This window comes from Acanthochromis polyacanthus, chromosome 1, assembly GCF_021347895.1.
Source record: "Acanthochromis polyacanthus isolate Apoly-LR-REF ecotype Palm Island chromosome 1, KAUST_Apoly_ChrSc, whole genome shotgun sequence".
Taxonomy (NCBI): Eukaryota; Metazoa; Chordata; class Actinopteri; family Pomacentridae; genus Acanthochromis; species Acanthochromis polyacanthus.
Genome location: NC_067113.1, coordinates 36,755,020 through 36,772,828, shown reverse-complemented (window position 1 = coordinate 36,772,828; position 17,809 = coordinate 36,755,020). Strand labels below are relative to the sequence as shown.

The window sequence follows — 17,809 nt, the reverse complement described above, 5'->3', positions numbered from 1 at the left end:
TCTGACTCCATTCCTCTTTCTTCTTCAGTTTTTTTTTTCAAACTGCTAAATTTCCATCTTTTAAACATTTTAATCTTTAAGGTTCATATTGTTAATGTGTTTTAACTGTGTTACTCTGTACTGAGTCCATGGGGGTTCTGAAAGAAGTCTGTAAATGAAATGTATTAATATTGGAAGTAATAATCTGCCTCTATTAATCTGCTAAAGACTTCATCTGTAAAATCTTTCCAGTAAGGGAGAGAATCCTATTTAACACTTGGCTTAAAATCAGATTATTAATGTGTGTCTGTGGAGGTGGAATCACAGAAAAAACATCTTGATGGTTTAAATGTTTTACGTTTAGCTTCATATAGGAAGTCCTCCATTTACGGTGTCATCGACCTACAGCGTTTCATCGTTACGTCAGAACTGGTCACATGGAACTAGTTGATGAGCGGATGAATACGTCGTCACGCGGCGCTATCAGACGTCTTTGTTTCCATTCTCTGGTTGTACTCCACCTTGGATTGTGCTGCATTCACTAACTTTTTACCTTCATTATGGCTCCCAGCGTAAGTCAGACTCTTCTGATGCTGGAAGAAAAGGAAAGTCGTCTCCATGCAAGTGAAACTAGAATAAAACTCTGGGAACAGAAACACCGACCAACATGGGTGAAGATGTAAAAACAGGTCAACATGTTGTAGTGACCCTCTGTGATGAATGAGTGAGACTTTATCTGGTTCTCTGCTGGTTTATTGAACCTTCACACAGGATACTGTGGGCCGTAGCCAGAATAACTAGGAAAACCCCATAACTTAGCTCTAGAATTAGCCGCCGTTCCCAGCTCTCTCTACTGCTGACTCTCAGCCAATCAGAGGTGAGCTAGCTAAACATGACACGTTCACTGACATTAGGTAAATCTGGAACTGAACAATGACTTTCATTAGCCTTGTACTGCGAATTAAAGTAACAGCTTCTAGAGTTTATAAATTAGCCGCTAGCTGCCTGAAGTAACCCACAACGTAGAGACTCGCCTGAATGGTGCCAAGGTAACATTTTAAAAAATAATGAACTGGGAAAACTCTGTTTCTTCCTCCCCTGCTTGTTTTTTCAGAAAATCTTTTTATTTCTTGTGATAAACATGTTTTATTCCGAAGCAGTTAGCTGCATGTTAGCTCTAAACAGCGAAAACGAGGCAGTGGAGGTCGATGGCCAGAACCAATCTGAACCGGTCTGAACCGGTCTGAACTGGTCTGAACCAGTCTGAACCGGTCTGAACCGGTCAGAACCAGTCAGAACCAGTCTGAATCAGTCTGAACCGGTCTGGTCCAGAACCAATCTGAACCGGTCTGAACCGGTCTGAACTGGTCTGAACCAGTCTGAACCGGTCTGAACCAGTCAGAACCAGTCAGAACCGGTCTGAACCGGTCTGAACCAGTCAGAACCAGTCAGAACCAGTCTGAATCAGTCTGAACCGGTCTGAACCGGTCTGAAGCGGTTGGAGCTTTGAGAGGTGTCGTTTCCTCAGATTCCTGCTGTGTTTGTTGTTGAACTTTGTGGTTCAGAGGCCATCTGATCGGCCAAGCAGGTGACTTCTGACAGTACAAACCTTCAGACCATCTCCATGTTTCTGTAGATCTGACTTCATGTTGTTGTCTTCGAGGTTTTGGTCCAAACAGGCTAATTTTAGCCAACATCTTGTCTTCGTAGCGACATTTTCGCAATAAAAGTCTTACATTGAAACCTGAACATCAACAACAATATGAGTCCATTACAACATTCTGTTATCTTCTAGTAAAATGATTCATACATGCATGAAAGTCGTTGGTATTCATGACGTTATGAAGAACTGATGGATGTCGTGATGCTTTGTTTACATTTTGGATGGAGTTCTGACTACGGTGAAAATGGACTGAGGTAGATCTGTAGGAACAGAACTCTGATGGAAGTGGAGGACCTCCTATACCGATAAAAAGTGACCCTGGGAGGATTAAACTCAGAGCAGTGGGGGTACAAATGCGTTTTCCTGTCAGTTTGTCTTTAGATTCAGTTAGAATTCAGGCGGTGGTTTTGTTTCCATGAACAGATCCGGCTGCTGTGGAACTTTTTCCCATCAGCTCTGCTCTGACTGCTCCCATTTGTTAGCTTAGCATGTGGAAGGCCCAAGGAGAGGTCGGGGTGATTATTCATGCTGCTGGAGGAGCTGGAGGAGCTGCTGCTGGTTGTCACCGCTCCCATCCAGAACCACAAACCACCAGATAAATCACCTCCACGCTCAATGGGACTGTGAGCGCTGAATGAAAAGCTCCATATGTTGCTCATAACTCGCCTCTAAAATACGTTTCCTAATTGTGAAGGAAGCGTTTCTAAAATATAATTTCCATATATTAGCTGAACGCTCAGGTAGCTGTGAGGAAGCTCATCCCCCGACGCCTGCAGCTTTAATTCACTCATTTACATGGAATCAGAGATAGCAGCGGATTCACATGTTCGTCTTCTCAACGGGCTCGCTTTGTCGTTTTATGGCTTGTTTCTGTCATTTTGGGGTCTTCGTGTCTCGTTTTTGTTGTTTCGTGTCTCATTTCTGTCGTTTTGTCTCGTTTGTCTGTTTCTCTCACTTTTTTCATTTTGTGTCTAGTTGTTGTCGTTTTGTGTCTCATTTTTGTGTTCTGACCTCCTCCAGTTTCATTACTGTGAACTCGTGTTATTTCCTGTGTCTAGTTTAGCGTTTCTTCACCTTACATCAGAATGCATCCTTTAGAATCTAAACAACTTCAGCTCCATCAGATGATCAGAGCTCCTCTCTGTGTTCTCCAGAACCTCCTCATATCAGAAGCTTCATCTCCTCAAATCAAATGCTTTCCTCCTCAGATCAGATCAGATGTTTTCCTCCGTCAGACGGTTTCTAATCAGACTCGTCGTCGTCTCGGCTTCATGCTGCTGAAGACACGCCTCTGATGGGAAACTGTCAAAGTGTTGAGAGCTCGTCTGGTTTGTTTGTGAGGAAACTCTGATCGTTGATTATCATCCGTCTGTTCTGCTGATCTGCAGCACACGAAGGTTTAAATGTTCAAACACTTTCAGTTTGACTTCAGTGAGGAAACGTTCTGATGAGCCCAGAGGGAGAATCCTGACAGATCCTAACGACTAATTCAACATTACATGAACAGAAACCTGAACATCCATTCAGAAAACCACCACTTCAGACCACATTCTGTCATTTCAAGTGAAGTTTGAATCCTTTTTGGACAAATTTCTGTCATTTTAATCTGGTTTTCCATCATTTTTGATCGTTTTGAAGTGATTTTAGATGTTTTTTGGTGTAATTCCAGACGAATTTCAGTCATTTTAGACATTTTCCAGTCTTTCAATTACATTTTTTTGTCCTAAAAGCAAATTTTGAGTTGTTTTTGGATGAATTTCTGTCATTTTAAACAGCATTCACTTCATCTAAGACACATTTTTATGATGATAGATAAGTTTCTGAGAGTAATTCCAGGAAAAAAGTCCCTTTAGACACAGTTTTTGGATGAATATCTGTCATTTTAAGCAACTTTGACTTCATTTAAACACAAATTGATGTTAATTCAACAATAATAATAAAATTCATAAAATCTAATAGTTTGTTTTAAAGTTTTTCTCTTTCATGTTAAAAATCTGCTAACTTCAGTTTCTGTCATTTTGGATCATTTTTAAATCGTCCTGACATTTCTGTCATTCTGGAGAATTCTTGGACAAATCAGAGTTATTTTTGGATGAAGTTTGATTCTTTAGAACCGAATAATACAACGATCCACCTGGACATGAACAGAATCTGGATCTTTAAAGATCTTACTGGGAACCAGAGGACAGGGGGAGAAGAACCAGCAGAACCTCGATGAGAGACTCACCACAGTAAAGTTCCTAAGGAGGTATGAAGAAGGAGGAGAAGATGAAGTCCTCAGGAGATGCAAACAGAACTTTCTTCTAAAAAGCAGCTTCTAACTAACAGAAACCTGAATCCCCACGTTCTTTTTCATGTTCTAAATCCCATTTCAGAGGCTATTCTGGTCCTCTACAGAACCTGGTCTGGTCTGACCAGAACCCGACCGTTCCTAGACCTAAAGAAGAACCAGACCAGCTCCTGGACCTGATCATCTTTGTCCTTCTGCTACTTCTATCTGGAATCACAGAAGAATCTGAGCTGCTGCTGATTGTGAGAAAGTTTGTTTGTCTCTGGTCTGATTTGTCAAACATCACGTCTGGGTTCTGCTCTGGAACCGAGACGTTCTAATCTCAGCTCCATCTGTCTGCTGTGGACCATCAGAACCGACCTGCTGCTGCTTCCTCAGCCGGTTCTGCCACTGCAGCGCCTGCATGACGATGGCCTCCCAGCGCCGCTCCAGGTTGATGGACAGCAGCTGGAGGTCCTCACGGTGCTGCTCGGCCTCAGGGCCCACCTCCGCCATGGGCCCCGTCTGCAGGAGACCAGGAGACAGTTAGAACCAAACCTTCTCCACCAGAGAGCAGAAGAACCCACAACATGAATACAAACGTGTTCCTCACCTGACTCTGCTGCAGCAGCTTCTGGCAGAGCTTCAGGACCGAAGAGATGCCTCGACGTCGGGATCGGATCTCCGAACACAGAGACTGGAGGTCCACATGGAGGAGAAAGAGACCAGAAACCAGTTAGAGAGACCAGAAACCAGTTAGAGAGACCAGAAACCAGCTAGAGAGACCAGAAACCAGTTAGAGACCAGAAACCAGTAAGAGAGACCAGAAACCAGCTAGAGACCAGAAACCAGCTAGAGACCAGAAACCAGTTAGAGAGACCAGAAACCAGTTAGAGAGAGACCAGAAACCAGTTAGAGAGACCAGAAACCAGTTAGAGAGACCAGAAACCAGCTAGAGACCAGAAACCAGTTAGAGAGACCAGAAACCAGTTAGAGAGACCAGAAACCAGTTAGAGAGACCAGAAACCAGTAAGAGAGAGACCAGAAACCAGTAAGAGAGACCAGAAACCAGTTAGAGAGAGACCAGAAACCAGTTAGAGAGACCAGAAACCAGTAAGAGAGAGACCAGAAACCAGTAAGAGAGACCAGAAACCAGCTAGAGACCAGAAACCAGTAAGAGAGAGACCAGAAACCAGTAAGAGAGAGACCAGAAACCAGCTAGAGAGACCAGAAACCAGTAAGAGAGAGACCAGAAACCAGCTAGAGAGACCAGAAACCAGTAAGAGAGAGACCAGAAACCAGTAAGAGAGACCAGAAACCAGTTAGAGAGACCAGAAACCAGTTAGAGACCAGAAACCAGTTAGAGAGACCAGAAACCAGTTAGAGAGACCAGAAACCAGTTAGAGAGACCAGAAACCAGTAAGAGAGACCAGAAACCAGTTAGAGAGACCAGAAACCAGTTAGAGAGACCAGAAACCAGTAAGAGAGACCAGAAACCAGTTAGAGAGACCAGAAACCAGTTAGAGAGACCAGAAACCAGCTAGAGACCAGAAACCAGTTAGAGAGAGACCAGAAACCAGTAAGAGAGACCAGAGACCAGTTAGAGAGACCAGAAACCAGTTAGAGAGAGACCAGAAACCAGTTAGAGAGACCAGAAACCAGTTAGAGAGACCAGAAACCAGTAAGAGAGACCAGAAACCAGTAAGAGAGAGACCAGAAACCAGTAAGAGAGACCAGAAACCAGTTAGAGAGACCAGAAACCAGTAAGAGAGAGACCAGAAACCAGCTAGAGAGACCAGAAACCAGTAAGAGAGAGACCAGAAACCAGCTAGAGAGACCAGAAACCAGTAAGAAAGACCAGAAACCAGCTAGAGACCAGAAACCAGTAAGAGAGAGACCAGAAACCAGTAAGAGCGAGACCAGAAACCAGCTAGAGAGACCAGAAACCAGTAAGAGAGACCAGAAACCAGTAAGAGAGACCAGAAACCAGTTAGAGAGACCAGAAACCAGTAAGAGAGACCAGAAACCAGCTAGAGACCAGAAACCAGTTAGAGAGACCAGAAACCAGTAAGAGAGAGACCAGAAACCAGTAAGAGAGACCAGAAACCAGTAAGAGAGACCAGAAACCAGTAAGAGAGAGACCAGAAACCAGTAAGAGAGACCAGAAACCAGTTAGAGAGACCAGAAACCAGTAAGAGAGACCAGAAACCAGTTAGAGAGACCAGAAACCAGTAAGAGAGAGACCAGAAACCAGCTAGAGAGACCAGAAACCAGTTAGAGAGAGACCAGAAACCAGTTAGAGAGACCAGAAACCAGTAAGAGAGACCAGAAACCAGCTAGAGACCAGAAACCAGTAAGAGAGAGACCAGAAACCAGCTAGAGAGACCAGAAACCAGTAAGAGAGAGACCAGAAACCAGCTAGAGAGACCAGAAACCAGTAAGAGAGAGACCAGAAACCAGTAAGAGAGACCAGAAACCAGTTAGAGAGACCAGAAACCAGTAAGAGAGAGACCAGAAACCAGCTAGAGAGACGAGAAACCAGTAAGAGAGAGACCAGAAACCAGTAAGAGAGACCAGAAACCAGTTAGAGAGACCAGAAACCAGTAAGAGAGAGACCAGAAACCAGTAAGAGAGACCAGAAACCAGTTAGAGAGACCAGAAACCAGTAAGAGAGAGACCAGAAACCAGCTAGAGAGACCAGAAACCAGTAAGAGAGAGACCAGAAACCAGTAAGAGAGAGACCAGAAACCAGTAAGAGAGAGACCAGAAACCAGTTAGAGAGACCAGAAACCAGTTAGAGAGACCAGAAACCAGTAAGAGAGAGACCAGAAACCAGTTAGAGAGACCAGAAACCAGTAAGAGAGAGACCAGAAACCAGTTAGAGAGACCAGAAACCAGTAAGAGAGACCAGAAACCAGTAAGAGAGACCAGAAACCAGTTAGAGAGACCAGAAACCAGTAAGAGAGACCAGAAACCAGTTAAAGAGGAGCAGAATATACCAGTAATAATGATAACATGCAAGTTTGAAGGTCGGGAATCCTTTTTGTCATTCTAAGCAGATTTTAGACAAATCTTTCATCATTTTAATCTGGTTTTCAGTCATAAAAGCAAAGAAAAACTTCAGGAAAACTTGATATTTTGTCATTTTAAGCAAATTTGGAATAATTTTGAATTTTGTTTTTTAGTCCTTTTGGATCATGTTGAGGTCATTTTAGATAAATGTTTGTCATTTCAGAAACGTTTCAGTCATTTTAGAGTAGTTTTTTTGTCATTTTAGGCAGATTTTGAACAAATCTTGTCATTTTACACAAGTTTTCAGTCATTTTAGACAATATTTTGTCATGAAAGAAAATGTTGAGTCATTTTTGGATGAATTTCTGTCATTTTAAACTCTCTCTTCATTAAGACACATTTTTATGATTTTAAACAAACAGTGATTTTGGGTAAATGTTGGAGAACGTTTTGAGACATTTTGCTCAATATTTGGAGGAGAAGAAGATTGTTTGACATCAGAAAAAACTGAAAGAGAAACTCTAAAATGACCAGCAGCTGCAGGAACGCCTCCAGATGAAGTTTAAAACATCTGAGACACGAACAAACTTTCGTTCTTCTGTTCACTTATGTTGATTCCACTTTATTAACATGAAGTCAGAATCACTGACAGCAGCCAATCAGGGCTCAGCTGTCTAATAAATGCAGGAGATAAATCACTCCATGCTGATGAGTTTCACACTCAAAGGTCAGTGTGTGTGTTCGCATGTTTCTCTGTTTACCCATGCAGCCGTGTGCAAACATATGCATGCATTAGTGTGTGTGTGTGTGTGTGTGTGTGTGTGTGACAGACTTCCTCTTCTGAACACGTCCGAGACACAAACTATTTATGCTAATCCCAGCCACCCGCTCTCCAGCACCGCCTTTACATTTCCTTTACATTTTTCCAATAAATATTAAACACTATTACAATGAAATGGGATTCTCGTTGTGTCTCCGGCGACGTGCGCTCTCTCTCTCTCTCACTCACACACACACACACACACACACACACACACACACACACACACACACACACACACACACACACACACACACACACACACACACACACAGATACTCCACTCTTCTTCTGTCTTTCATCTCCTGTTTCTCGCTCTCTTCAGTTTAGCATATTTGTTGCTCTGCTCGTCTAAACAGGAGATGAGGATTCAGAATACAGCGACGGGATCAAGAGGACAAGCCTGCTGCGTGTGTGTGTGTGTGTGTGTGTGCAGGTGAATTTATTCCAGACAGGAGGTGTGTGTTACGTTGGAGGAAGTTCAGAACAACACAACCACTGAATGAGACTCGATCTGCAGCGACGGACGAAGAAATAAAGTCCAACGATTCAGCGAGTTTCAGTCAGAGGATGGAACAAGTCTGGATCTAAACACAAAGTATGGATCTGAACACAAAGTCTGGATCTAAACACAAAGTATGGATCTGAACACAAAGTCTGGATCTGAACAGAAAGTCTGGATCTAAACACAAAGTCTGGATCTGAACAGAAAGTCTGGATCTAAACACAAAGTCTGGATCTAAACACAAAGTCTGGATCTAAACACAAAGTATGGATCTGAACACAAAGTCTGGATCTAAACACAAAGTCTGGATCTAAACACAAAGTCTGGATCTGAACACAAAGTCTGGATCTGAACAGAAAGTCTGGATCTAAACACAAAGTCTGGATCTGAACAGAAAGTCTGGATCTAAACACAAAGTCTGGATCTAAACACAAAGTCTGGATCTAAACACAAAGTATGGATCTGAACACAAAGTCTGGATCTAAACACAAAGTCTGGATCTGAACAGAAAATCTGGATCTAAACACAAAGTCTGGATCTGAACAGAAAGTCTGGATCTAAACACAAAGTCTGGATCTAAACACAAAGTCTGGATTTAAACACAAAGTCTGGATTTAAACACAAAGTCTGGATCTAAACACAAAGTCTGGATTTAAACACAAAGTCTGGATCTAAACACAAAGTCTGGATCTAAACACAAAGTCTGGATCTAAACACAAAGTCTGGATCTAAAAACAAAGTGTGGATTTAAACACAAAGTCTGGATTCAAACACAAAGTCTGGATCTAAACACAAAGTCTGGATTCAAACACAAAGTCTGGATTTAAACACAAAGTCTGGATTCAAACACAAAGTCTGGATCTAAACACAAAGTCTGGATCTAAACACAAAGTCTGGATTTAAACACAAAGTCTGGATCTAAACACAAAGTCTGGATCTAAACACAAAGTGTGGATTTAAACACAAAGTCTGGATTCAAACACAAAGTCTGGATCTAAACACAAAGTCTGGATTCAAACACAAAGTCTGGATTTAAACACAAAGTCTGGATTCAAACACAAAGTCTGGATCTAAACACAAAGTCTGGATCTAAACACAAAGTCTGGATTTAAACACAAAGTCTGGATCTAAACACAAAGTCTGGATCTAAAAACAAAGTGTGGATTTAAACACAAAGTCTGGATTCAAACACAAAGTCTGGATCTAAACACAAAGTCTGGATTTAAACACAAAGTCTGGATTCAAACACAAAGTCTGGATTTAAACACAAAGTCTGGATCTAAACACAAAGTCTGGATCTAAACACAAAGTCTGGATCTAAAAACAAAGTCTGGATTTAAACACAAAGTCTGGATTCAAACACAAAGTCTGGATCTAAACACAAAGTCTGGATTCAAACACAAAGTCTGGATCTAAACACAAAGTCTGGATTCAAACACAAAGTCTGGATCTAAACACAAAGTCTGGATTCAAACACAAAGTCTGGATTTAAACACAAAGTCTGGATTCAAACACAAAGTCTGGATCTAAACACAAAGTCTGGATCTAAACACAAAGTCTGGATTTAAACACAAAGTCTGGATCTAAACACAAAGTCTGGATCTAAACACAAAGTGTGGATTTAAACACAAAGTCTGGATTCAAACACAAAGTCTGGATCTAAACACAAAGTCTGGATTCAAACACAAAGTCTGGATTTAAACACAAAGTCTGGATTCAAACACAAAGTCTGGATCTAAACACAAAGTCTGGATCTAAACACAAAGTCTGGATCTAAAAACAAAGTGTGGATTTAAACACAAAGTCTGGATTCAAACACAAAGTCTGGATCTAAACACAAAGTCTGGATTTAAACACAAAGTCTGGATTCAAACACAAAGTCTGGATTTAAACACAAAGTCTGGATCTAAACACAAAGTCTGGATCTAAACACAAAGTCTGGATCTAAAAACAAAGTCTGGATTTAAACACAAAGTCTGGATTCAAACACAAAGTCTGGATCTAAACACAAAGTCTGGATTCAAACACAAAGTCTGGATCTAAACACAAAGTCTGGATTCAAACACAAAGTCTGGATCTAAACACAAAGTCTGGATTCAAACACAAAGTCTGGATCTAAACACAAAGTCTGGATTCAAACACAAAGTCTGGATCTAAACACAAAGTCTGGATTCAAACACAAAGTCTGGATCTAAACACAAAGTCTGGATCTAAACACAAAGTCTGGATTTAAACACAAAGTCTGGATCTAAACACAAAGTCTGGATTCAAACACAAAGTCTGGATTCAAACACAAAGTCTGGATTTAAACACAAAGTCTGGATCTGAACAGAAAGTCTGGATCTAAACACAAAGTCTGGATCTAAACATAAAATCTGGATTTAAAGCTTAAAATCTGGATCACTGAAAAATTTAACTAAAAACAAAACCCATCACAGTGATTCTACACAACTTTTTCTGCTGGTCGTCTGTGTTCAAGATTCATCAAGTCAGCTGGTCTGTTAAATTTCAACAAGCTATTCTTCTAGGTGACCATACATCATTTCCTGTAGCAGTGATAGTAGAAACAAAGAAGAACCACAGGAAGGTTCCACTGCAGGAACTCGGAGCAGATATGAGGTCCTTCAGTCTCTCTGGTTCCACTGTAGATCCAACAGCTTCACATTAGCCAACAGTTACTGGACTTAACTCCAGTTCTACGCAGGAACCAGAACCATGGAGGTTGGTTCTGGTAGAACATGTGGAGAACTTTATGTTGAGGATATGATAAAGCATGGCTCAGAAGTTTCCACCATCAAACACGAAGTTTCTTTTTTCCTGAACAAGGGTCTACAGGGAACATTTCTGATTGGAAAAGTCAAAGGTTCCAGCTGATCTAAAACATCCTACATCTCCATGCAGTAAAAACCAGCTGATACAGAACGCTGTGAGTACTGGACCAATCAGAAACATTCAGTGAGGTTCTAAAGACCACTGACAAGACTGCAGGGTACCTTAAGATGCTCTGGTCATCACTGTAGAGGTTTAAAGGGTCCATTAAGAGGTTCTGGAGATGCTTTTAGATATTCTAAGAGGTCCTGATGAGAAGGTTGGAGGGTACATTGATATGTTCAATTCAATTCAATTCAATTTTATTTATATAGCGTCAATTACAGTCAAATCGTCTCAAGACGCTTTACAGAACCCAAACGCCTGACCCCCAGAGCAGCCCAAAGGAGACAGAGGCAAGAAAACACCCTTTTAACAGGGAAGAAACCTCGAGCAGAACCCGGCTCTATATAGGGGGGACCCATCTGCCTGCTGGCCGGGCGGTTCTAGTGGTCACTGAAGAGGTTTTAAGGGTCCATTTAGATGTTCTAGTCACTTTAGATATTCTAGTTTCCTTCTAATGGACTGTTAGAACATCTTAAGGTTCCCTCCAGCATTCACACTGGAATGCTGAAGAGAACACTAAGATGTTCTAATGGTCCATTGGGAGGTTCTATGTTTATTTGGAAGGACCTGGAGACAATTCATGAAGTCGTAGAAATTATTAACAAGGCTGTGTTCCACACGGTTGTAGGGAACTTGATGGGGTTCTAGTGGACACTGACAGGTTCTGGTAAAATAAATGTTCTTCTTAGAATGTTTGTTCCTCAATAAAACACTGAATGTTGACAGAAAACAAACGTGAAGCTGCAGTTTGATGACGTCAGCGGCAGCAGAACACTCCAGGTTCTCCTCATTGTCGGAGTTAAAGTGTAGGTTTCTGAGTTTGGATGTGAACTCTGTGTTCTCTGGAAGTTTATTCATATCCAGAGAAAAGGCAGAATCCTAAGTCTCTATTGTTTCTGCACCGCTGCCTTCATGCACTGATCCGTCTTTCCTGGTTTCTGTGGACCGGTCGAGCCTGACTGGCCTCGTATTGACTCAGAGCCTCTACAGACACAGTCAGACAAATATTTGCTGAAAAGCTTTTCTTCCAAAATACATGGGAAGCCGTGGAGAGGCTGCAGAGACAGAGATGGAGGCAGAGGAAGACTGAGACGGCAGAAAAACACAGAAACAGAAGGAATATTCTGCTGCGATGAGGAGGAAGATGAAGATCATCTGGTGCAGAAGACGTTAAAACACTGATTAGTGAGTGAAGTTAATGATGGATGAAGGCTGAGGTGAACATTAAGACATCTCTAAATGTTAAAGAGCCAAACGGAGGGAAATAAGATCTACTTCCTGTTTCTACAGTCGGATAGCTCAGTCTACGTCCAAACACAGCTTTAAAATTAACAAAACCCTCCAAAACACGATGAGAACCAAACCAACAGCAGATTTCAGAGCAGCATCACAGACCTGAAGCTTCAGTAGATCAGTTAAAGATTTATCAATGGTAGCTGTAACTATAAAGTTTGGACACGGACAGGTTCACACAATAATCCACAGGAATCTTTTCATGGACGTTTAGTTATCTATCTGTGAATCTCTAATGGTTTCCAACTCAGTGCCAGAAAACTTTAAACCAAGAACAGGTTGGCAGCAAAGATCCAACAAAGACCAACAAAAAAGAAATTCTGAAGCATCACAAACAGATTCTAAACGTTTGCAAAGACACACAGAATGACCAGACAGAGATTAGAATGGATGAAAATAGATGCAATATCAACACAAATTGATGCAAAGAAGACATAGCATTTATCTAAGCCCACCAAGAGCCTCAAAATGACCAGAAAGACACACAAAAATATCACAAAAATCCACAGACGGAATCAGTCGACTCCAAACTAACTGATGTCAGAGAGGTCGGAAATGTTTCTGCATTTAGCTCAAACTGATGGACAGGAAGTGGAGTTTAAACTCCACAAGCAGCCGTTTGTTTACGTTCCCAGAAGCAGAAGAACCTCCAGGAACCTTCTGGGGTTCCTCACCATGGCTGCTGTGGAGGTTCTTCAGAGAAGCAGGATGTAAAATGGAAACCTCTTGGTGTTTAGATATTAGTTACTGGAGGGGTTTGCACACAAACCTGTCACATCCTGATATGCTCAAATCCATATTTTACCAAACGTATTTCAACATATTCAGTTTCAAACTAAAACCAAACAAGTCAGTTCACTGAATATCCTCAGAGTTCCTCGACGTTCTCCTAATCTACGAGAACATCCCATCATCTCCAAGCAGCAGCTGATAGTTTTAGTGTTGGATCAGGATTCATGTGTTCTGATGATCTGCAGGTAGAACCTCTCAGAGATCTGTGGAACGTTTAGTTTTAGTTTAGTTTCATTGTTCTTCCTTCATCTCATTGATTGAAGAACAGCGATGATTTCAGGGGTTTCCTTTGGTTCTCTACAGTTCTGTTAAACATCCCAGTAAAACGGTGAGAATGTCTCTATGAACTACGAGGATCTATTACTGAGTCAGAGGAACATGTTGGGATGGATTCATGATTTCAGAACTGATCAGAGGTTCTTTAGGTTCCTACAGACAGATCATACATCCAACGAAGTAATGAGAACGTCTCTATAGACTACAGGGATCTGTTTCCTGTGATGGATCTATTATTTCAGAGGTTCTTTCAGTCGTTCTTCTCTCTAACGGTGTGTTTGATGCTGAACGGCAGCAGGAGAACATCTTTATCTCAGTGTCTGTCACTCAACATGTTCTTTAGGAAGGACGACCGATGGAGGATAAACAAAAAGAAGAGGATCTCCTCTAATTCCCTTCACCCTCTCACTCCTAAATCTCCTCCTCTAAATCCTCTTAACTCTCTGCCACCTCCTCATCTCCACAATCTAATTACCAACCTGAAGAGGAGAGGAGAGGAAAGGAAAGGAGAGGATGGAGGAGGAGAGGATGGAGGAGGAGAGGATGAAGGAGGAGGAGGAGGAGAGGATGGAGGAGGAGAGGATGGAGGAGGAGGAGGAGGAGAGGATGGAGGAGGAGAGGATGAAGGAGGAGAGGATGAAGGAGAGGATGGAGGAGGAGAGGATGAAGGAGAGGATGGAGGAGGAGAGGATGGAGGAGGACAGGATGAAGGAGAGGATGGAGGAGGAGAGGATGAAGGAGAGGATGGAGGAGGAGAGGATGAAGGAGAGGATGAAGGAGAGGATGGAGGAGGAGAGGATGAAGGAGAGGATGAAGGAGAGGATGAAGGAGAGGATGGAGGAGGAGAGGATGGAGGAGGACAGGATGAAGGAGAGGATGGAGGAGGAGAGGATGAAGGAGAGGATGGAGGAGGAGAGGATGAAGGAGAGGATGAAGGAGAGGATGGAGGAGGAGAGGATGGAGGAGGACAGGATGAAGGAGAGGATGGAGGAGGAGAGGATGGAGGAGGTAGTTACTGTGGATCTGGTCTTCACTGTCAAACACTTTATAATGAAACAGAAAAGATGAGATCTGCTGATATCAGAGTCCAAACCAAACCAGAGTTCTGGTTCTGACACTAAAAATAATCTGTGATCAGCAGCAGAACTTTGGTGAAATCAAACTGATCAGAAGCTGGCATCAGAAACCTTCTGATCAATTTTTCATTTAATTTCATTTCCTTTATTTGTTTCGGAGTGACATTGCACATTAATAAACATTTTATAAAAGTGTAAATGCACCCGAGTTATCCAAAAGGCTAGTTTACATCGGCTGTCCCCCTGCTGGAACTAAAAGGCCAGTACCTGGTAGGGAAGAAATAAAAAAGATATAATATATATATATATATATATAAAATGATGACTAGTCTGATCTAATCAGATGTTTGGTGTTAAAAACCTCCAGAACTAACCTGAACCTCAGACAAGAACCCGAAGAAGACACAGAATAAATAAAAACAAGCCAGAAGGTAAAGAATAGAAAGAAAAGAGGATAAGCAGAAAGTGTTGAAGAGGTCTGCATTAAACCTCCCTCCTGGTTAGAAGAAGAACAGAAATGGAGAAATGTTTTCTATATCTAACCTGGTTTCAGTCATTAAGAACCTCGTCTGTCTGTTCTCAGTGAAAATACTCTAAAATATCTGCAGACCTTCTACCTCTGGGTTTATATTCCACCTCAGAAGCTCTATTAGATGTTTCTGCATATAGATTGTGTATTTTCATTAATGTAGCTGAAGAAAATGTCGCCTTTCTTCCCATATTTAGGTCATTTATTCTGATGTGCACAGACAAAGTTTAAAGAAATTCAAAAATGTAAAGAATGTTCCTCAATAGAAGGTTTTAAGTTTTCCCTAGAGCAGTTAATAAGGAGAGGTTAGAAGAGCTTTTCTGAATAAGTTCTGACATGAAGAACATTTCAGTCACACGACTCATCAGATGTTCTCCTAAAAGAATCATCACAGGATTCCTGAGAAGATCTCTGCATTCTTCTAGATAGGTTCCTCCTGAAATCCACATCCATGAACACCATGAGAGAGTGTTCTGGTCCAGCTTTGCTTAGTTAGAGTTAGAGTTTAGCTGTTTGCTGACCCGTCCTTCCAGCCTGACCGCCTCTACATGGACTCTGTGGCTCTAAAACATCTGGAACTGTGGTGACCTGAAGCAGTTTAAGACGTTTCTTCAGAATAAAATATACTCTATAGTTCTAATGTTTGGAGTCACTCAGATAAACTCCCACTTTTATCCATGTGCTAACATAACTACAAGGGTTTTCTAACCATCAATGAGCCTTTCAGCACCATTAGCTAACACAATGTAGCATTAGAACACAGGAAATGTTCCTCTGTACCTATGGAGATATTCCATTAAAAATCAGCTGTTTACAGCTACAATAGTCATTTACCACATTAACTATGATTCATTTCATAGTATCTTCATTAAAAACTGCTTTTCTTTTAACAATGAGGACATTTCTAAGTGACTCCAGACTGTTGAATGGTGTAAATCAGATGGGGAATGACTCAACATGCTGGCAACCCAAAAAAAAATAAAAAAATTGAGGCTATAAAAAGGTTGTAAAAAGTCATACTTGAACTCAAATCATTATATTTTTTAAAACCAAACCAAGTAATTTGGTGCCTAAGCTTCTAACAAGCAGGTATTGTTGTTAAAATGTCAGCTAAACCGTGATATTTTCATAATTCTGATCAAAAAATGAATAAAAAAGTGAACATAAACTAGTAAAAATTAAATTTAAATCTAATATTACGGGATGTGTTGAAAGTCCTCCACCGCTCCTTTAAATGAAAACCCGTCTTACATCATAGGTTTAACTTAAACTGCTTTTCTTTCAGCAGTAAAGACATTTCTAAGAGACCTCAGACTGTTGAACTTCAGTGTAGATTATTAAACATGGCCAACACCAGCGGACATGAAAGGAATCTGAAACTAAACCTCTTCTTTCTTTGCAGAAGGGCAAAGTTTAGAGAAACAACTGGTTTCGTTTGTCTGTTTGTGCTCCGTTTATTCCAGACATGCAGCCTACAGCGCCACCTTCTGACCACACAGCAGACTATTCACTCTGAAACAAGAATCTTTAACATTTTCTCTTTAACTTTTTCTGACATTTCAAAAGATCGCTTCAGATCCATTTCAGGATTAAAAAGACCTGACAGATCTGAGGAAACGGGATGAGAAGATTGAAAACTCTGAACTTTATCAGCAGATCAGACCTTCCAAGGCTCAGACAGAACAGCACTGCAGGTAGAACCTTCATTTACCCCGAGCCCTGTCTGGCTGCAGGTAGAACATCTAGATAGAACATCTAGAACATCCAGGATCCTCCTAACCCTAAACCCTGCAGAATGTTCAGTAGAAGTTAGAAGGTTGCAGGTTGACTTGTAAGAACTGCTACAGAAATCAAACTCCAGAGCTGCTAATAACCTCATGATGCTACACACTGCTGTGTATTTTGGTCTCCAGCTTCTTTCTGGATCATCAGAACCAAACCTGATACCACCTGGGAGTGAAGGAACCAAAAGGGGATGAACACAGAAAGACAGCACAAGAGAAAGAATCTAAAATGAGAAACCTCTGAAAGGAGGAGGCTGAAAACAAAGAGGAGCAGAGAAAAGGAAGGAGAAGACAAGGACGAAGCAAAGCGAGGAATGAGAGAGAGAGTTGTGTGCTGCTCGGTGACCCAGTGGATATTTCAATCAATTACCATTAATTAGAAATCTCTGATTAATTCTATTTGTTGATTAAGTCAATTAAAACCACAAGCACTCGTTATCGCACAACGAGCCTAATGAATTCCTGTCGACAGTTTGTTCCCACATATTCCCGTGCTGCCGCTAATACGCCTAAAGCTACCTAACTTTTCCTCTCTTTCATTCCTTCTATCTGTTTAATTGAATCCGAGCGATGCCGACTTCCTGCTGAGGATTCTCCAAGAGCTCTTTGACTTCCTGCAGCAGCACAATCCTTCTCTCCGTTCACAGCTCTGTCCTCCAAACCCAAGGATAGAGATTCCCTCACCGATCTGCTCCTGAAGCTCCGAGGAACCGAACCGGCAGCTCCTGGAGGAGTTTGAACCTCAGAATCAGGTCTGGCTGAAAATATCAGAACAGGAAGTTAAAGGCCTGAAACAGGCAGCAGCAGAATAACAGGAGGGATGGTAGAGTCGTCCTGATGATGGAGAAACCAGGCGAAGAAGGTATCTAACCAGGAA

The 17,809-nt window shown here is 41.6% G+C and overlaps 1 protein-coding gene across 1 annotated transcript in view; it reads right to left on the bottom strand.

Moving 5' to 3' along the window:
* Positions 1–17,809, bottom strand: part of akap6 (A kinase (PRKA) anchor protein 6) — a 176,834-nt gene that overhangs the window by 14,472 nt on the left and 144,553 nt on the right. Inside the window, exons 18-19 of the mRNA XM_051947550.1 lie at positions 4,525–4,608; positions 4,293–4,436 (exon numbers count right to left, since the gene is read on the bottom strand). Coding sequence (XP_051803510.1) covers positions 4,293–4,436; positions 4,525–4,608 — 228 coding nt within the window. The remainder of the gene's footprint in view (positions 1–4,292; positions 4,437–4,524; positions 4,609–17,809) is intronic.